Raw genomic sequence first — 21,603 nt, forward strand, 5'->3', positions numbered from 1 at the left:
CCTCACAGTAGGGTTATCAGTTTCGCATAACTGAAGCAATATTACTTGGACAGTAGAGAGCTGTGAATCACATGAAACATCATAGTGGCTCTTAGTACGTTCAGAACCACATGCCGAAAGAACAAAAACATTGCGCGAGAACTAATTGTGTTAACTGTCTCAACTTTAGTCTGATGTCGAACCCAGAAGAAGATTGGCACATTGCATGGAAGGCTTTGAGAATGCTTGGTTTATGTCATGTCCGGTTAAAGATACGGACTTTTAAATTTTAGGTTTCAATAAAATTGTTTTTAGATTTTAGCCTGGTTTTCAAAATCTAATATAAGTCCTTATTTTTAAAACTTACCATATTTAAGTAATTATAGCACATTTATTATTTATAAACTTACCATTCGAAATTCTTTACCCATCCACAATTAAAATCTTATTTTCCCACCCTCTATTATTCCAAAAATAACCCTTATTACAGCACCAGCACCACACCATCATTATCTTGTTTCGACCTCCAGTCTCCCCTGGAACTTCCTTTAGCAGCAAAACGTGTCAATTAGCCAACCCAGAATCCAATACCATTTTCTCAATCTTGTCCACAAGCTATGTATCTCTATATTTTGTACTACTGCAACAAGTCACTTGCACTTGTAGCAACTATCAAGAAATGAAGTTCGGGGTAGTAAAAAAAAAACAAACACTAGAACAAAACAGTTCATCTACCACATCAATTCTATCACGGGCATATATAACTCGTGGTGAAAATTATTTAATTACCACGGTCAAGTTTAACTTGTGGTAGATAACATTAATCCACTACGGTCAAATTTTGGCCCGTTGTTAAAAACGAATAATCTACAACGAACATTTATATTCATGATGGAATATCATAATTATCACCAGATATGCTCGTAGTGGTTACTTCAAACTACCACATCCTTTTTTATGAATTCACCACGCCATTGGCCCGTGGTGGATGTTTTTAATTTTTTTCTTCATAATTGAAAACATTTGGAGAAGGCGGGAGATTAAAATTTGGAGCGCCGCCAAACTTTTGGCATAGCGCCCAAAATCTCTAACTCCCTATTTTCAAAGAGAGCGCGTTAGCTTTCCCTCCTCATTTTCCTTTCTCTCTCGCAGCTTCTCTGCCTTTCCTCTTCAGAAATTTCTAAACGCCTCCACTTTTGCATACCCGAGCCCAATTCCACCTTGTCGGAATCAGAAACAAAACCATCTCTAATTGCAAACCTGGCAATTTCCTCGCGAACTCGTCCTCCCTTCCATCGACTGCGCACCCAAGTCCACGGCTTCTTCTGTAAGGTAAAAATCCCAAAGCTTGTTCCAATATGCTCATGTATGTGTTCTGGATATGAAAATCCATACGAGAATTCTCTGAAATTTGATCACGGCGGTCGCTCCGACGGCTCCTATTTAGATGATAGGTATGGGGGATACAATCGAAGCCGATCCGATTTGGGTTCGGATCCATATGGGAAGCGGTATGATGCGGGTCCCGATGCGGGTATGGCGATGATGTTTATGCTTACGGAGGTGATAATTCCATTCCTGCAATGGCTAATAATCTCGCCCCAGGTTCGTTAAATCTTCCTTCCATATTTTGATTGTATACGATGCTTCTGATCATATACGTACGTCCTGATTAAATTTTGGGATTTCAATCCATTAGTATTACATTGGGCGGTTTCACATCTGGGTTCTTCGAGTTACATTTTTTAGCTGAAATATCATTGATTTGCAGAAAATATTGATGATTTCTGAATTCTCGGGCATTTCTTTGCATTGGGTTTCTGTAATTTTTATCTATCTTTCGCAGCAATCAATCTTTTTCTTTACATGTTTGATCAAATCTCTGGTACAAAGTTTACCCACTTGTGAATCTCTCTTAAAAATTAACTTCTTTCAAGTGAAAAATTCATGTTATGGCTGTATATGCTTTCTAGTATGTGATTAGGAATCTTTTGTATTCGAAATATAATTTCTTGCTTCGTATGGATTCACTGTGTGTTACGATTTACACTGCACGTGTGTTTGGTAATTGATCTGTTATCTGCTTGAAAAATCACGATTAAAACAATAAAGGATTAGTCGGATAACATATGCTTTGTAAAGATGAACAATTTTTGTTTACTTAACATGCAGTTTCGAGTTTCTGAATCAATTAATCTGTAGTTTTAGTTTTAGTACCAAAATTGGATAAAAGAAGGTGAATTGATTCTAACATAGTCCCAGTTGGAGCAATTGTGTGTTTTTTAGCTTAATTAATTGCATAGACGATGAGAAAGTTTTCGTATTAATTAACGTTAAACGTATGTCCATGGCGGACTATTGCATATGCAACATTGAGGCGTAGATATAGCTTGTTGAACTTCTTGGCAATTTGATTAATACTGCTTAAATGATGTGACTGCAGCTCCAGACAAAAAATTGGTTTTGCATGAAGATTCTAAAGATGCATCCTCCCATAAAAAAGAGGGTCACAAGATGACAAGTCCCTGGTTGTTTGCTTTGGGGAAATGCTAATTGACTTTGTGCCCACCGTTGGTGGAGCTTCACTTGCTGAAGCACCTGTTTTTAAGAAAGCTCCTGGTGGTGCTCCTGTTAATGTCGCTGTTGGAGTCGCAAGACTGGGTGGTTCAACAGGTTTTATAGGCAAGGTACATTAGATTCTGTGGATGCTGGTATTAATTTCTCCCTTGGCTTTTGCCTTTCTGCCTGGGATTTCTGTTAAGAAGAAGGATTTCTCTAGTAACATTTTGTTCCACACATGTAAGAATAATGAAACATAGAAAGACGCTTTCAACCTGTTTACTGAAACCCCTCAACGGTTCAACTCTATATTGACTTTGTTGAGCATGGCATGATTCAAATATGCATCTTTCTCATATTGTGTATATAGCCCATTTCACAATCTCCAGACATGTATCCAAACGATCTTTTCTCTCATATCCCCTCGACACCGTTACAAGATGTGATGTAAGTTCCTTTTACTTTAGCATCAAGTTCGTTAAGGAACTTTTAATTTATGTATTGAGGTAAAAGTAATTTGTATGTTTATTTTTCTTCTCATGCAGAAAACCAACTCATCTACCTTCGCCTTTTGGTCAAAGAGCTCTGTTGATATTGAGCCAAGGCGTATTAGATTGCAGTCAAATAGTAACACTGCCAACACCCTTTTGGATACAGTGACTGCTGCAACTGTACAGGTTGGAAATTACTAAGATGTATAAACATTGATACTTGTTTTGAGATGTATATGATGCTTTGGTTCTATGTGAAAATTACTGGAGGTGGGCTGGATTAATCATTTCGTGTTTCAGTTATATATGTGTTCATTTTGAGCAGGGTAGTAAACTACAGAGATTGACTTATGTGCCTGAACTTTTAGACTCAGGCCTGTATTTCACATTGATCAAATAGGCATGAGTAGTGTACTTACATGAGGGGTAGTGTTTTGTTGTGAAGTAACGCCAGCTGATTTCTCTGTGCAAAAGTGCATGAATATCAAACGTATTCATTCAATGCATAATCTCTATTGAACTCTATCATTCATTTTGCGAACTCATTGAAATTTGTTGTCAACACCTATTTGGCCTTCTTTCTTATTTCGTTACTGCTGTTATTAGGTCCCTGATGAGGTAGTTACAAAATGCACGGCTTGTGGGTCAGATTTTGGGGCTTTATAGATCTCAGGGAGGCAGTATAGATCTCCAAAGAACTAAGAATGGTGTAAAACAGGTTCCCAATTCTAGTTACTAGGTTTCCAAATTATCTCCCCAGGTATGAATTTGATTTTGTTTAACTTGTCTCGATGTCTGCAACTGGAGAAATAGAATTAACAAATCCTGAGGCGAAAGTTCATCACATGGTGCTTGGTTCTTATTGTTGGAAATTTTGGGTAACTATTGTCAGAGTGGAGAATATATCTTTGTACCGCCCTACAAGTGAATTTCGTGTCCTGGAGGATGCTATATCTAATACAATTGCTTGGTCATCTAAGTACGTCGGAGTTGGAGAGTAATTTTAGTTCGTACTTAGACTAGAAAATGGTACTTTGGCACTACATGGATAGTACTTTATGAATTCTGTTGTTTATGTATTCATTAGGAACTACATGGATAGTACTTTATGATTTCCGTTGTTTATGTATTTATTTGGAAACTCAAGTATTTTTAAATTCTGTTATAATATTATCAAGTATTTTTTAGATAGTTATTATATTGTAGTAAATATGCAATTTTGTTGGTTATTCTGTACTAAATATATATATATATATATTTGTTAAATAGTTTTATTTTTTTTTAATTCTGGAAAATAATTTATAACGGGCACTAGCTGTGGTCAATTAGTAATTGACAACGGCCATAGCACGTGGTGTTAGATCTCAATCTACAACGGGTACAATCCGTGGTTATATTGCATTTGACAACGGGCATTGCCCGTGGTAGAACCTGAGACTTTTTATCACATCCAGAATACTAACGGGCATAGTGTCCGTGGTGGATTGCAATTTATCACGGGCTTTCACCGTGATAGATGAGCTTTTTTCTTCTAGTGAAATTAAAAAGTTATAATTACCGCTGTGATGACGCTCGATCTCAAACTCCACAACCATTCAAATTCAATGGAAATTGAAATTTAAGCTCCAAATGAGAAGTGACTTGCCCCAAAGGAGAGGAGCACTCCTCTTGCCCTTCCTCCACCACCACAACTTTGCCGTGCTCCTCCTGATCCTTCGTGCTTTCGGCAGTGGTGGTCGGTGCAGAAACCGAGAAGAGAGATGAAACGAAATAGAGAAATGGGGACGGAGAGAGACGATGGGGGAGAAATGGGGTAGGGGTTTAAAAGTCTTTTTATAAAAATTATAAACATGTTATTAATACTTCTGAGATATGAGTGGAAAAATAGGATAATGGGATGGGTTTATCAGCATTCAAAATTTATTCAAAATTCAAATTCTTATTGTTAAAAAAATTCAACAACAAAACAAAAACAATTTATACATAACTTTCGGTACCATATTTTATTCATAGGTACGAAAGTATCGGTACATAAGTTTCAATACGAATGTATCGATACATAAGTTTCGATACGAATGTATCAATACATAACTTTAGTTACCTTATTTTACTCATAGATACATAAATATTGGTTTATAAGTTTCAATACTAATGTATCAGTACATAACTTTCGGTACGAATGTATCAGTACAAATGTGTCGGTACAAATGTACTCGGTATGTAACTATGCAGCTTCTTGAGTGGCGTTCGATGTGGCAAGGTGCATAATAGCCTCAGCTACCTGCTCGGGCAAGGTTGGCGATAATGAGCTGTGACAATACAAAAGTTCAAACAGCGGTACCTTCTCTAATCATTTGCAGGCCATTTTGTGGTAAGTTGGAGAGGTGAAGAAGAGCTTTGACTCCAACTTTCCCCTTTTCAATATCACCTTCTGAAAGGAGTTCAAGAAGCTGTCCTAGTGCCCCGTCTTTTACAATGGACAGTTTGTTGTGGTCTGTCAATTCAATTTCCGACAAAGTTCTAGCCATAAGAATTTTGACTCTTCCGGTCCTGCATCAAATTTGGTCTCCTCCTTGGTTTCATTGGATTAAGCTTACCACATGATGATATGGTTAAAAAAAAAAATCCTGGTCCTACTACTTGTGGAGGAGTTTCAGTAATTGTCATGATCGACTTCTTGGTGATTTATGTCTAGGTATTGATTATCACAATTCTTTTTTTCCGGAGTTATTTGTTGTTATTATTGGTAAATTATTTGCACATATATTTATAACAAAATGTGTTCAATATATGTAATCATCATGCATAATAACAGATCACTTATGTGTCTAGAAATAAAAGTGGCAAGAGCCCGTCTCTAAAAGAGATCAAAATATTTTATTTGGATGTAAAATATAAATGTATCCCTCATGAGGTTTGGCTTTCCCTGGATTCTTGTGCTCTACTTAGTACGTATAAGAATAATATTTGTATCTGAAAATGCCCCATAAACTTATACATTTTTTGGGTCAAATTGTAGAGATCGTTCATAAAACAAAGTCTAAAGTGGACAAATTACAAACTACGAAGCCCTAGAAAGGACCGGTATACAAGAAGCCGCCACTTATATAAATAAAGCATGTATTATTAGGTCCTAGAATGGCTAAGATTATAATTTTAATTCGATACATATATATTAATCATGTATCAAAAAATCACCCAGTTTCATATGCTTATATTTCTAGGTCTCATAAAAGCTTAACTATATTCTAAAAAAGTTATTTAATCAAAGAAAATGATCGTTTGATAATCATTTCGTTTCTATTTTTTTTTTCAAAACTCATTTAGAAACTGTTTTTGGTTTTTAAAAATTGAAAGATATTTTGATGAATTTTCAAAATATGGCTTGATACTGCTGGTAATTAAATATCATACATATACATTTACCTAATTCTGCAAAATATTGCTGGTAATTAATTAAGCTTGATCAGTATTAGCACCTGTGTGTGTTTACTGCAAATTGACGTTAGAAAGAAACTAGTATAATGCATATCCTACAACTCTTTACAATATGGTGAAATTAAACTGAGATAATCCGGAAAATTAAGCAGAGGTGTGTGTTTTTTGAAACCAATTAATGTAAAATTAAATGTGGTTATATTTAAAATAAAAACAATTATCATTAAGTAAAGCCAGTACTTTTGAAACCAATGGTATATGGAGCCAAATTCATTACCGTATGCCATACGCTGATATGCAGAACCTATTTATTTGAAATTAATGAAGGTAGAAGGCTGGCCGTACTGGAGTAGCTACTTGAAGTTGATGGAGATCTGTAACTTATGGATGAAGGCTGTCGTATTTACACCACGAAGTGCTTTATGGAAGCCATTTTCTCTCATTTGAGAGATCTGCTCAATATCCACATTTCCAGAAAACCAGACGTGTAAGTACGTAGATAACATATATAATTAGAGAATAAAAAAACTGAAACGAAAAGAAATATTGCTAAAGTACTGGAAAATTAGATAGATAGAGATATATGTGTGTGTGTGTGTGTGTAGAGAGAGAGAGAGAGAGAGTGAGAGAGAGAGAGAGAGAGAGAGAGAGAGTATGAAGCCCTAGTCATCGAACCTCAGTGATGGTGCGGCCCTTGCTTAATAAACTCAAACGACCACGCTAGGTAGGCAAATATATATATGCAAAGAAGCATACAAGAGTGATATTGGTTCGGCTCATCTCAAAGAGTACGTAGTACTAGTCTTTGTTGTGCATCATGACGATTTATGATCGAAGATAAGCTAATTATCAGAGATATGAGCCAAAACCAATATCACACCATGTTTGCTTTTGCAGAAACAAGTATTAAGGCTCGTACTCGTACACGCTTAAGCTCTTTTGATATACTGAATTGGAGCTTCCACCTCTATTTATAACAGCAAGTAGGAGCTTAGCTTAGCTTGCCAGTCGTCTTGATTAGTTAGGTAATCTACAGATGGTTCCTGTAAGGGAGCACACAGTAGGATAAGGAAGGAACATTTTTCATAAACATATCTTTAGGAATCCCACTAACACTATAATCCCTTTCATCCCCTCTCTCATCAACTTTTTTAATTAATAAAACCCCATCAGCAGTAGCATAACATAATGGAGGCACGTGATTAATCAAGATCACCAATATTGCATGCCAGGGCATCAATGTCGTTCGACTTGGACGTCATTGTGGTGGAGTAAGTATACGAAACACAGAGTCACAGACACGTGGCATTAATTATAATATTTCACTCAAATTAATGTTGGTATATATGCCATGGGTCCAGCCCCGATTAAAGATGGTTTGAAATCTCTATAAGTCTATAGAGAGCTAATGATGCATTGAAGAATACTACATTCAAAGGAATGTAATGGTTGGTTCATATAATCAAACATGGGAACTCTATGTGGTGCATGAATTATATATGGAGTTCCAAGACTACTGCATTGGATGGTGCATGAATGTTGATAATGGTGGAATTAATTCTTGGACTCACTAGGATGTTCCATCCATGCATGTAAAAGAGGTGACATTCACCATTGTGGATCATCCAAAAGCAAGCATACCACCCCAAGAGAGAGAGTGAGAGAGTTCTAAGAGTTGTTCCACTCCAAGGTTGAGAATGAGTGTTTCACCACAAATTGTGTAAGTAAGATTTAGAATGTTATACTTTATTGTATTCATCAAGCCTTATCTTTGGCTTGGTAATATTGTTCTTACTGTACCCATTATTTTGATATAGTGGAAGATTGATTGATGCCTTGTGGACAAAAGTAGAAAATGTTGCAACATATAAATCCTTGGGGTCTATCTTTTTACCTTACTTTGTGTTTTTCTCTATCCTATAGTACCGTTGATGCTAACAATTATAACACATAAATTTATTTATTCGTTGATATATACTTTAAAAGTACGACATATTAATCATTTCCATCTACCCTTATTATAACAACTAAAATTATACACCGCCTGACTTGTATTTTTGTTATCCATAAAAATTCCTCAGTGCACACACCACTCTTTCTTAATTATATACGGGAATTACAAATCTAAGCCATGAAATCTAAAAGCTAAAAGAAGAGAGAAAATATATAGTTTTTTACTTCTTCAAGAAAGGGAACAACTTTGGAGATCTCTTGCCATTCCTTTTCTTTCGCTACTTTTGAATTCAAATCCCTTCATTTGGGTCAAAAAGAGGACTTACTAGTTAATTAAACATACATGATGATAGTCCTTGAAACATACGAGAGGAAAGTCTTCCAACAGAATAAAGCTGAGAGACAGTGAGCACTTTTGCCCTAACTAGCTAATTTAGTAGGGTTTGTTTTTCTTACAAAATTAAGATGGAACCGGATCCCTTCTGGACGCAAAGGAACTGAGTCATCAAATGATCCAGACCATTGAAATTTGATACACCGGCTACAATTATTATAACTTTTAGAGGGGACCTCATATTTGTAATCGTTAGATCAAATTTCAATGGCTCAGATCATTTGATCCTTGAGCTCAGTTCCTTTAGGTCCGGAGGGGATCCGGTTCCAATTAAGATCATAGTTTAAGCAGCGCCGCCAAGTCACTATACAGTTCTAGATTTATTCATACGGTCCTAATATGTTTAAGATTACTTTGAAACAGTGGTCCTTAATTTTCATATCACATGTTTAATTGATAAACGAGATGGTTTTCGTACATTTTTTTTCTTTTTTTTTTAATTCAAAACTCTCTTTATTTTTTACATTGAGATTCAATAAAGCAAAGAAAAATTATGGGAAGAAATAGAAATAGGGATGTGCAAAAAGAAGAAAGTATGTGCATATAAAACATTTTCTTTGATTAATTATTTATTTTATAATGCATGCTATGACATGTATTTAGATTTTATGCATGATATTCATGTAGCTGTTTGGTCATCTATTATATTATGCAAAATCTAGTCCCAAAAAAGTCATTACAATTATATAAAGATAAAAGGAGTGGTCATGATATTTTTTTCCACATAGAGTTCTCTAATATCTGTCATGGTAATTTTACAGTTAAGATCATTATATATAGCATGAGCTTGAACTGATATTAGGGTTGCAGTAGTGACACAGTAGAGGTTATGGTTTAGGGATAATGAACGGTCATCTTTGGAAAGGACTTTTGGAATATCAGAAATTGTGAGAAAAATTTCTCGTTTATCTAACTTTTGGAAATCCTACAAGCTGGAACTTTGTTTTGCCGTATGATATGATCCGATAATTGATATTCGAATGAGAGAATATATTATGTATTATAGACATAAAATATTCCACCAATTCATCCATTTGATTTGAAGCCAGTGCTGAAGAATATATATGCTAGTTGAGTTAACTACTTCATTGCGCGTATATGGCACTTCTTGTAAGAGAATAAAATCTTCCATTGCATTGCATGCATGAACTAGTTCTTTTGGTTCAAGAAATTGATAGTAGATAATTGACTTGCAACAACACTATCCCAGCAGAATAATTTGCACCAAACCGCTGTAATCTGTGTAGCAATCCGAATATTATTCCTCCACCATCATTATCATCCATAATGCGTGTGTTTTCAAACCCTCAGGAAGAGGAGAATCTCTTGGGTGGTAACTTTCATGCCACATTATTCGTACGTTAAAAAAACAAACGAAGTGTCTCTTGCATTCGAGTTTATGGTAATTATCGAGATGGGCCCATGTGGGATCCGGCTGCATGGGTCTATCTTGTGTTTGTCTTTGGCAAACTAGCGACGTGACATAAAAAATCTCGGGTAATGTTAAGAAGGTTAAATTTATAGATAAAATTTTGTAAACTAAATAACATGGAAGTTGATGATTGAATTATTACTTAAACGTTGATAAACGTACTCATTTCCTATTGGTGATACATCATTTGGTTTGCATATTTTGTCTACAAATTTGGTCTCCCAAGCATTACCCAAAAAATCTCTAACAAAAATCTAAGAATGGGTCCATTTTAGAAGTGGCAAATTAACTCATTGGGTTGCTAATGTGTACCGTTAAGACCAGTTTAATTTGATATCACATTAATATCGATGTGAGATTTATAGTGGTGATAATGGTGTAAGATGAAATCAAACTAAATGGGTCTTAATGGGTACCCATTAACAACTCAATGGATTAATTTGCCACCTCTAGTCGATCCCCATTTTATTATAGTTAAATGATATATTTTTTTACTTATAAGTAAGATATCTTAAATTTAATATCTCTATATTGCAAGTTCACTAAATTATGGATGGCTCATAGTATGACTGACAAATCCCAACCCTAACATCGTTGTGGATGCAAATTTCTTTCTCCTTGATCTTGAACAAAATTGCACATACAAAACAATTAACACATTTGGTTAAGGCCAAGAGCCTCACGCTCCCACAATGAATTGAGAGGGGGGCTTTGGCTGAAGAACCTCTGATGCCAAAGTTAAAATTTAGAGAGAAAAGTGTTTAGAGAGTTTTTGGAGTTTTGCAAGAGTGTGGACTTAGATTTTTAGAGAAAATATGGTAGTTTATATAGAGCATGGCCGGTCCCTTTTGGAGAAAAGGTGGCCGGCCCTTTGGGATGTTTTTGAGTGTATTTTGTGGTTAATGGGTGATTTAATTGATAATTAATGAATTAATTAGGAATAAATCCATTAATTAGCCAATTAACTCAATTTATATGGAATGTTTTGAAGGTTATGGAAGTTACCTTGTAGAAGGGATTTGATGAGATAAGTTTTGAATTATTACCTATTTTGGGCATTTTTGATTTGGTTGAAGGATGATTGCGCGCTACTCGTGCGTAGGAATCCCGTTGTACCTCAAGGGTATTTTTGTCCTCTTTTGTCTAAAAAATCACGTGTCGCATTGTGATTATTTTTTACTACACAATCGTTTTATCAAGAAAAAAAAAGAAAAAGGATCGACTTCATGCCCCATCCTTTTGGGCTCTCATTCAAAACGCATCGCAATAACGGCCCGATGGGTCTATGCCCTTCCAGGATGCCCAACGGGTCCCCAAATCCAAGGCCAATGTTATTGGTCCAGCTTATATTCTTCGCTTTCAGCCTAATTTTTATTTCGGCCCAGGCCCGACATATTTGAGTCCGTAGCCGTTTCACAACCAAAAAATGAAAGAGAACAAATGGTGGTGCGTCTGTCCTCTCTCTCTCTCTCTCTCTCCCCTCTCCTCTGTAAAAAAAAAGAAATTTGAGATGCGGGTGTGGTTTTTGAGGTCTAGTGTTTGAGATCTCGGAGGGTGGAAAAACGACGCCGAATCATTACCCCATGGACGAAGCAACTCGCACGGTGTTTTACGAGACACGGCGTCACATTACGAGGCCCTACATTCCCAATTACCCTCCTCAACAGGTTCTTAATGTTCTTGAATTTCAACTTAATCAACCCCATGTTTTGCTTAATCACTCAATTAATCAAAGTTGTTAACTTTCTTTCGTTTCCGATTAATTCACGGAGTTCAGGCAAACAACGGCAGCAGAGGGAGCTTTCGATCACTGCTTTCCCTTCCAGGTTCAGTTTTTTTTCCTCTCAATATTTTTTGATTTATTTTTTTATGAATTATGGTGTTTGAGAGCGTGATCATGTCGCCGGAAGCCGAATTGGTTGACTTTGTGTTGCCTGTTGATCCATGAAGGTGTGAGCCAGCTCAGGGATAAATGGAGCGAGTACAAACAGCCAAGAAAATTGAGAAAGCTGGCATCTTTGTTTATCTCTCCGAGAGGCGAGCGTGTGGCTGTTGCTTCCGGAAATCAGATAACGATTTTGCAGAAGGAGGACGAATACTCAAAGCCATGCGGCACTTTTACAAGTAAGTTAAGTTGTATTTCATTGGTTTTGTTGTCCTTGCATTTGTGGAAGCATCAGCTTATGTAATCTTGGTGCATCATATTTTGAATGTTCTATACTAAAGTTACAGCCTTGAAGTTATCGCAGTCAGGCGGGCATTCTTGTTGTTTTTGAATGATATGTTTGGATTATAAACTTGTTTCCCTGCAAAGTTGAGGTCTTTACGAATAAACTTGATTACCTGCATTATATTTGGTTGCTATGCCCTTTTTCCAATGTATGGTCAGCTTATATATCTGAAATATTAATACCCAGTTAGTCGCGGTAGGCAAAAATGGTATTTCTTTAACGAACACTTACATGTACGTTCATTGGAGTTTCGTTGTAGACCATGAGACCTCTAACCATAGTAATCCACCGTATACAGTGAGTCCAAAATTGGCGCCAAAGAGAATTAATTAAGGAACATGTCTTTTCAGAAAATCATGGCGAGGAATTTGTAGGATTACCATATTAATACTGGCCAATGAGATTTGAAGTTGGAATACTTTTGTGGATACGCATATTGTGTTGATTCCTTTTGGTTCGTCATTGTGACATATGTGGGATATGTATGCTTTAGAAATTTGGATTTTCTTCATTGTATCCAAATTTGAATGTTACATTAGTTCTGTTTTTTGATTAAGATAGTTTCTAATGAATCTAATATGTGCTCTATCCATCAGGTGGAAGCCTTACTTCATTTACAATAGGAACTTGGTCGGAAAGTCATGATGTTCTTGGAGTTGCTGATGACACCGATACACTATATTTTATCAAAGCAAACGGTGATGAAATAACAAGGATTGCAAGGAGGAATTTAAAAGTATCTTTACCAGTAATAAGCCTGATTGTGCAAGACGATTCTGACGTACAGAAATCTTGTCTGTAAGTGATTTCTTTTTCTTGCCCATAGCCCGTGAAAAAATGACGCATACAAGAACATGTCTTGATTACCTGGTTTGAGGTTTATGTGTTGAAGTTAATGAAATATTTTCAGGTGTAGCTTTATTGTGGTCACCTTTGATGGTTCCCTTCAGCATATTGAGATCAGTCAGGATCCAACTTCTTCTATATATTCTGCATGCACCTCACATAATGGGTTAACTGCAAAGGGGCAGCTCTCTTGCAATGTTTTCTGCGTTGACTACCACCCAGAGCTTTCTTTGCTTGCTGGTGTCATACTAACCTCAGGTTGCAACTCTGTCATGATTACTACTTCTACTTTCCATTTAGCTTATACATGTTTATACATGAAGATATTCATTTATACAGGCCCTTATGTGGTTAATATCATTTCTCGAATATGGCAAGTTTTACATTATTATCTTAAACAAATCTACCGCATTAGTTTTGCATGAATCTGGATGATCAAGTAACTTCTGTTGATGGCCTTATTTTTAATGGGAGCTCTTATGTTTTTGGAAGAATGGAAGAACACTCTAGATGTTGTTGTTGGTTGAATATTTGCATATCATGTTTTTTTTTTTTTTTTTTTTTTTGGTGCCAATTTTCAGAGTTGATTGCTAATTATTTCATATGCAAAAAAGATACTGACAGTTATCAATTAGTTTATAGAAAACAATTGAAAATGATGTAATATATGAGCTATATGACTTATTAATTAAATATTCTTTTTCTTCCAGGATCTTGTTATCTTTCTCTCTGGCATAGAAGTAGGATCGTTGATTTGGAGCAGCTTGTTACCATTCAGTTTGAGGGTTTTTATTCGAAACCAAAAGGAATTCAGCTAGTATATCCAAAGGTGCTAATCTCTCCACAGGCCAAATTTGTTGGTACTTTAGATGTCACGGGATGTTTGCACGTATTTAAGCTGGATAAAGAATGCCCTTCACTTTCCAATTTTATATGCAGAGAGAGATGCGAGTCAGAAGTGACCAATAATTTGTCAAGTGGAGAAGGGGAATATTTAAGTGACATTGTGGATTTTACTTGGTGGTCTGACCACATCCTTACTTTTGCTAAAAGGTGTGGCGTTGTTACCATGCTTGACATCCTTAGTGGCTTGAAAGTTCAGGAAAATGGAACTCTATATTCTAAGCCGGTTATAGACAGAATAAATCTGTTTCAAGGAAACCTGTTTCTTTTGGAGACTCTGTCATCTGAAGAGAGATCTGACTCAATGGAAACTAATGCTTCACATAGTATGGAGCATATTGTAGTGGACAGCCTTGACCAAATTTACATTTCTTCGTTGAACTGGAGCCTTGTATCATTTTCTGAAAGATCCATCGGGGAGATGTATAATATTTTGATTAGAAATGAAAAGTATCAAGCTGCCTTGGATTTTGCTGCTTGTCATGGGTTGGATAAAGATGAAGTTGTAAAGTCCCAGTGGTTGCAGTCAAGTCAAGGAACAAAGGAAATAAGTACCTTTTTATCAAAAATTAAGGACAAAACTTTTGTACTCTCCGAATGTGTTGACAAAGTTGGACCTACTGAAGATGCTGTGAGGGCCTTACTTGTATATGGGCTGAACCTAACTAACCAGTATGGGTTTTCTGAATCAGAAAATGATGAATGTAGCCAAATTTGGAATTTCCGTACGGCTAGACTTCAGTTATTACAATTCAGAGACCGGTTGGAGACCTTTCTTGGGATAAACATGGGCAGGTATCATAATCTTACGAAGCTATATTTTCATGTTAGCGAAGCATTAACCTACAGTTGAATGACATAGTTTTATGCAGGTTTTCTGTGCAGGAATATAGCAAATTTCGAGCTATGCCTATAAGTGAAGCGGCTGTTGCGCTTGCTGAAAGTGGGAAGATTGGGGCCTTAAATCTCCTGTTCAAGCGTCATCCTTATTCACTAGCTTCTTGCGTTTTGGAGATTTTAGCTGCTATCCCCGAAACAGTTCCTGTACAAACATATGGGCAACTTCTTCCAGGGATGTCTCCCACTACAAATGTTGCTGTGAGGGAAGAAGATTGGGTTGAATGCGAGAAAATGATAAGTTTTATACACAGATCACCCAAGGACTGTGAAATTGGTATGCAAATCCAGACCGAACCTCTACTGAAGCCGTGCTTAGGATCAGTTTGGCCATCAACTAGTGAACTTTCAATATGGTACAAGAAGAGAGCTAGAGATATTGATCGTTGTAGTGGACAGCTAGATAATTGCATTTGCTTGCTTGATTTTGCTAATCGAAAAGGTCTTTACGAGTTGCAGAGGTTCCATGAGGATGTCTCATACTTGCATCAACTTATTTATTCTGATGACAGTTGTCCAGAAATAAATTCCAGCTTGAGTCTTGTCATGTGGGAACAGTTCTCTGACTATGAGAAGTTCAGATTGATGCTTAAAGGAGTTAAAAAGGAAAATATGATTGCAAGACTACGTAATATGGCAGTTCCATTTGTGCAAGATAGATCACAGGATCAGGTGGCAGATGACCATCCCACAACAGAGCATAGCAAGGCTGAATCATTTCTGGTTAGATGGCTGAAGGAAACTGCTTCAGAGAACAAAGTGGACATCTGCTTGCAGATAATAGAGGAAGGGTGCAGCAATTTTCAGAGTAACAGCCTATTTGAGGATGAGGTTGAAGCAATAGACTCTGCTCTGCAGTGCATTTATTTGTGCACATCTACTGATACGTGGAGTACAATGGCAGCCATATTATCAAAGCTTCCACAAATGCAAGGTAATTGCTTCTTTGGTATTCTGGTTTGTGTGAGAGTCAGTGAGATATGTTTTTTGTTTTTGTTTATGAATGTTTACCTTTTATCTTTCTCACTGAACAGGTAGTGAAATATATATTGATGGACTTGAGAGAAGATTGAAATTGGCAGAAGGCCATATTGAAGTTGGGAGGCTCCTTGCATTTTATCAGGTCTGTATTCTTTCATGAAAGGGAAGTGTTTCTCTTGGTATTAGGGTATTGATGTATTGCATTTAATCAATTTTCAGGTGCCAAAGCCCCTGAACTATTTCCTAGAGTCTCATGAAGATCGAAAAGGTGTAAAGCAAATTCTTCGTCTTATCCTTTCAAAATTTATACGTCGACAGCCTGGTCGATCAGATACTGATTGGGCAAGCATGTGGCATGATATGCAATGCATTAGGGAAAAGGCATTTCCTTTTCTGGACCTGGAGTATATGTTGATGGAATTTTGCCGAGGACTGCTGAAAGCGGGGAAGTTTTCTCTTGCGAGGAATTATCTAAAGGGTACAAGTTCAGTTGCTTTAGCATCAGAGAAGGCTGAAAATCTTGTCATACAATCTGCAAGGGAGTATTTCTTTTCAGCTTCAAGTCTTTCTTCTCCTGAAGTAAGTATAAAGATGCTGATGTTTGCAGATGATTAATGATATTCAAGCACGCAATGATAGATTTAAACATTTTGATATGGTAGCACATCAATACTTACTATTGTATTAATTAATCAGTGTACAACTATTTTCAGATCTGGAAGGCTAAGGAATGCCTCAATTTATTTCCAAGCAGTGGAAATGGCAGAATAGAGTCTGATATTATTGAGGCACTTACGGTTACACTTCCCAGCCTTGGAGTGACTCTCTTACCCATGCAATTCAGGCAAATAAAAGATCCAATGGAGATAATCAAAATGGCAATCACACGCCAAAGTGGTGCATTTTTACATGTTGATGAACTCATTGAGATTGCAAAACTTCTTGGATTGAGCTCTCCAGATCACATATCTTCTGTTCAGGAAGCTATTGCCAGAGAAGCTGCGGTTGCTGGTGATCTCCAATTGGCCCTGGACCTATGTCTTGTTTTGGCTAAGAAAGGGCATGGTCACATTTGGGACTTATGTGCTGCAATAGCAAGGGGTCCTGCACTTGAAAACATGGATATGAATTCTCGAAAGCAGCTACTGGGTTTTGCTTTGAGCAATTGCGATGAGGAATCCGTGAGTGCGTTGCTCCGTGCATGGAAGGATCTTGATTTGCAAGGTCAATGCGAGACATTAATGATGTTGTCAGGGACAAAATGTCCAGATTTCTCAATTCAAGGCTCCTCGGTTATTACAGGTCCAGTCCATGACGATCAAGAAGTCTATCTTGATAACATAAAAACTGTACTTTCTGCTGTTGCTAAAAACTTGCCTGTTAACGGAACGAACTGGGAATCTGTTTTGAGAGAAAATGGAAATTTTTTGACATTTTCTGCCCTGCAACTTCCATGGCTGCTTGAGCTAAGTAGGAATAGAGAACACAGTAAGAAGTCAAGTGGTAACTTTATTCCTGGAAAGCAATATGTCAGTGTAAGAACACAGGCTCTAGTGACCATTCTGTCCTGGTTGGCGAGAAATGGTTTTGCTCCTACTGACAATGTGGTTGCGTCTCTGGCAAAATCAATAATTGAACCACCTGTTACCGAAGAGGAAGACATGGTGGGTTGCTCCTTTCTGTTGAATCTGTTGGATGCTGTGAGTGGGGTTGAAGTGATAGAGGAGCAGCTTAGAACAAGGAAGGATTACCAAGAAGTTTCTAGCATCATGAATGTGGGGATGACATATAGCTTGTTGTATAGTTCAGCATTCGAGTGTGAAGATCCTACGCAAAGGAGGGAGCTGCTACTAAGGAAGTTTAAAGAAAAACACACAGGTAATCTGCTACACTTATTTACAATTTGCTATGCTATCATCTTAAAGCTCCAAGCAGTGGAAATGTGAAAATAGAGTAATATTATTGATGCATGTACATTTTTACAATGACAAGGAGTTTATGGTTTCTTATGTTGTTTTATTGGATTCAGGTGAAATAGGCAAATTTGACAAGGTGCAGTCTAACTTTTGGAGGGAATGGAAATTAAAATTAGAAGATCAAAAGCGTGTTGCAGATCGTTGTAGAGCATTAGAGAAAATAATCCCTGGCGTTGACACAGTACGCTTTTTGTCTCAGGACTTTAATTATATTGAGAGTGTTGTGCTTCCCTTGATTGATTCAGTCAAGTTAGAGAAGAAGCACATTTTGAAGGATGTTTTAACATTAGCTCATGAATACGGCTTGAACCGTTCACAGGTAGGCAGCTTTGTACTTGGTAGGCTTACATCTCTGAATTCTATAACATAGAGATGACTTTTTCCCCCATTGAGTGCTAGTGATCTATTGTTTCCTTGCAGGTCTTTTTGTGTTATTTGAGTTCTGTCCTTATTTCTGAGGTTTGGACCAATGATGATATTACTTGTGAAATTTGGGAATTTAAAGGTGAAATAGTTGGCTATGCTGTGGAAACCATCAAAGCTGTTTCATCTATTGTATACCCTGCAATTGATGGATGCCATAAGGTGCGGCTTGCTTACATCTTTGGTCTGCTTTCTGGCTGCTACTTGCAACTGGAACAAAACAGAAAAGAATTACCAATTATACACCCTGATCAAGTGCATTTATCTGGTTTTAGGCTATCTCGTTTTTACAAGTTAATGGAACAAGAGTGCAGAAGAGTCTCCTTTATTGCGAACCTTAACTTCAAAAATATTGCTGGATTAGGTGGTTTGAACTTTAAGTGCTTAAGGCATGAAGTGTACATGCACGTATATGATAGTAGCTTGGAAGCCTTGGCAAAGATGGTAGAGGCACTTGCCAGTATATATCCCGACCCATTGTCGGAGGGTCTGATAACATGGCAGGATGTCTACAAACATTATATTTTGAGTTTGTTGGCAACTTTGGAAACCAAAGCTAGAACTGATTCGGTCACGAAAAGCACTGAAAACCTTCAAATCTTAGTATGTCAACTTGAGCAGAGCTATGAATGTTGCAGAGAGTATATTAGACTCTTGGCACATTTAGATTCTTTGAACATTATGAAGCGGTATTTGACAATAATCATACCGCTTTTGGGTTCTTATGGGACTCTACCAGATAACTCAGCATGGCAAGATTGTCTAATACTTATCTTGAACTTTTGGATAAGATTGGTTGAGGAGATGAAGGAAATTGCATCCCATGAGGATGTCGGAGAAAATCTCAGGCTCAATCTAGATTGCTTAGCGTGTTGTCTAAAGGTTTTCATGAGGCTGGTATTAGAAGACACTGTCTCACCAAGTCAAGGCTGGGCTACAATTGTCAGCTTTGTCAATCATGGTTTAATTTGTGACTCTCCTTCTGAACCTTATATGTTCTGTAGAGCTGTGATTTTTTCTGGTTGTGGGTTTGGATCTGTGGCTGAAGTATTTTCCCAAGCGGTTTTAGGGGGTCCAACGGGTTCCGCTTTGGCCGGAGACACTGAAATCCAGGAACTTCCCCTTCTCTACTTATATATTTTGGACAGCATTTTGCAGGATGTGGTTACCCATGGATCCCAGGAATATGAGAAATTATATCAGCTACTATCCTCATTGAGTAAATTAGAAGGTGATTTAGAAGATTTAGATAGGGTGAGGCAACTAGTTTGGAAAAGAATGGCTAAGTTCTCTGAAAACCTGCAGCTGCCGGGTTCAGTTCGGGTTTATACTATAGAGCTTATGCAATACCTCACAGGTAATAGTATCAAGGGTTTGTCTGCTAGTATACAATCTAATGTTACGCCGTGGGAAGGATGGGATGAGGTGTACCTTGCAAGTAAAAATAGTGAGACTGCTAATCAGGGGTCGGCAGATCATAATGATACATCTAACAGGTTTACAAGTACATTAGTTGCCCTCAAATCGACACAGCTTGTGGCAACCATATCACCCACCATGGAAGTTACCCCCGATGATCTCTCAAATCAAGAGACCGCTGTTTCTTGCTTTCTGAAGCTGTGTGATGCTGCACAAACATATTCTCATGTTGATTCTTTGCTAGCCATGTTAGGGGAGTGGGAAGGGTTTTTCTCAGTGAGGGAAGATAAGAAAGCCTCTATAGAAGCTCCTGAGGCTGGAAATGATTGGGATGATAACTGGGACGATTGCTGGGAGAGTTTTCAGGAGACAGAATCTCCTGTGAATGAGAAGGAAATATCCTTTTCCGTTCACCCTTTGCATGCATGTTGGTTGGAGATTTTCAAAAAACTCATAACGCTCTCCCAATTTAAAGATGTCGTCAGACTAATTGATCATTCCCTACCGAAATCAAATGGGATATTGCTTGATGAAGATGGGGTGAAGAGCTTGAGCCAGATCCTTCTTGAAAGAGATTGTTTCATGGCTTTAAAGCTGGTGCTTTTACTGCCTTTTGAATCACTACAGTTGCGGTGTTTGGCTGCCGTTGAAGACAAGTTGAAGCAAGAAGGCATCCCTGACTCGATTGGCGGTGACCATGAGTTATTATTGCTGGTATTATTCTCCGGGGTTTTACCCACTATCATCTCCAATTCTTCATACGGAAACACTTTCTCTTATATCTGCTATTTGGTCGGGAACATATCCCACAAGGTTCAAGCAGCTCAAGTGCAAAACGAGAGATGGCCGTTGCTTTTTAGAAGAATGCTCTTCCCCTGTTTTATATCAGAGCTTGTGAAAGCAGATCAGAAACTTCTAGCCGGACTCATGGTTACGAAATTTATGCACACAAATGCATCGCTTGGTCTTGTTAATGTTGCGGAGGCAAGTCTCAGTCGGTTTTTGGAGGTGCAGCTCCATGTACTACACGACCTGCTTGATGAGACACATTCACCGGAAACATTGAACAATACTGTTTCTAGTTTGAGAGGCAAGTTGGAAAATCTGATCCGGACCGCATTGTCATTGCTTCCAACTAAAGTCAGATGAACAGGTATGATGAACTCTTCCTACTTTCTGTCGTTAGGAGCCGGAGTTGTATGTATAGATGTTTGTTAGGCAGTGTTTGAAAATATAGCTCGGGATGTAAACTTGACACCGAAAGGAATACAGATGATGTACAGTCTCCGTACTGATCCTTGTCGGATCGGAGTGTATAAATTCGAATAAGACACGTATCTTACTATTTGTATAGTAGCACGTGGTGTACCACTCTGTGTACTGATCACATTGAAAAATTTCTCCTTCGTGAAAGAGGCGAGTGCTTCTGCGTGCGTTGTTTGGTGTTCAGATAGATGATGAGGAAGGTTTAATTCCAACCGCAGGATTTCATTAAAAATAATCCGACGGCTCCGCGTCTGATTCCTTAAAGAGCTTGTCTATGGATTTATCCTGAATGAATTTTATGGTGTGCAGAAAATGATATTTAGCTAATAGAAAGGATTATCGCCGGATCCTCTTTGTGAGGATTCCGGAGATCCTTTAATCACATATGTTCATCGTGCGGTTTGTTTTTGTTAGG

The 21,603-nt window shown here is 37.5% G+C and overlaps 2 protein-coding genes, 1 long non-coding RNA gene and 1 other non-coding gene across 6 annotated transcripts; 2 read left to right on the forward strand and 2 right to left on the reverse strand.

Moving 5' to 3' along the window:
- The first annotated feature begins 1,089 nt into the window (after positions 1-1,089).
- On the forward strand, positions 1,090-4,220 carry LOC139196193 (protein FREE1-like). 2 transcript variants are annotated; one of them, XM_070821861.1, is made up of 4 exons: positions 1,090-1,584; positions 2,423-2,666; positions 3,084-3,215; positions 3,636-4,220. In XM_070821861.1, exons 2-4 carry the CDS (start codon positions 2,526-2,528, stop codon positions 3,693-3,695), a joined length of 333 nt encoding a protein of 110 aa, XP_070677962.1. In that variant the 5' UTR covers positions 1,090-1,584; positions 2,423-2,525; the 3' UTR covers positions 3,696-4,220. The 2 variants fall into 2 exon arrangements, with proteins under 2 accessions (XP_070677962.1, XP_070677963.1); XM_070821862.1 differs by lacking the exons at positions 1,090-1,584; positions 2,423-2,666 and adding an exon at positions 2,677-2,985.
- Positions 4,221-4,990: 770 nt separating this feature from the next.
- Positions 4,991-7,431, reverse strand: LOC139195395 (uncharacterized). Its single transcript, XR_011580229.1, has 2 exons — positions 7,143-7,431; positions 4,991-6,919 (listed from the first exon to the last, which is right to left on the reverse strand). It is a non-coding gene; the product is annotated as an uncharacterized lncRNA (long non-coding RNA).
- MIR171I (microRNA MIR171i) lies at positions 7,209-7,363 on the reverse strand. Its single transcript, NR_120911.1, has one exon. It is a non-coding gene; the product is annotated as a microRNA MIR171i (primary transcript).
- Positions 7,432-11,672: 4,241 nt separating the features above from the next.
- LOC103444155 (MAG2-interacting protein 2-like) lies at positions 11,673-21,335 on the forward strand. Of its 2 annotated transcripts, none has more exons than XM_008383076.4 (12): positions 11,673-11,913; positions 12,024-12,072; positions 12,197-12,370; positions 13,074-13,275; positions 13,388-13,581; positions 14,034-15,021; positions 15,099-16,057; positions 16,158-16,246; positions 16,324-16,683; positions 16,818-17,982; positions 18,134-18,399; positions 18,501-21,335. In XM_008383076.4, the coding sequence occupies exons 1-12, from the start codon at positions 11,830-11,832 to the stop codon at positions 21,069-21,071; spliced, it is 7,101 nt and encodes a 2,366-aa protein (XP_008381298.3). In that variant the 5' UTR covers positions 11,673-11,829; the 3' UTR covers positions 21,072-21,335. The 2 variants fall into 2 exon arrangements, with proteins under 2 accessions (XP_008381298.3, XP_070677030.1); XM_070820929.1 differs by having other exon boundaries at positions 11,694-11,913; positions 13,394-13,581.
- Positions 21,336-21,603: the final 268 nt, after the last annotated feature.

This window comes from Malus domestica, chromosome 01, assembly GCF_042453785.1.
Source record: "Malus domestica chromosome 01, GDT2T_hap1".
Lineage (NCBI taxonomy): Eukaryota > Viridiplantae > Streptophyta > Magnoliopsida > Rosales > Rosaceae > Malus > Malus domestica.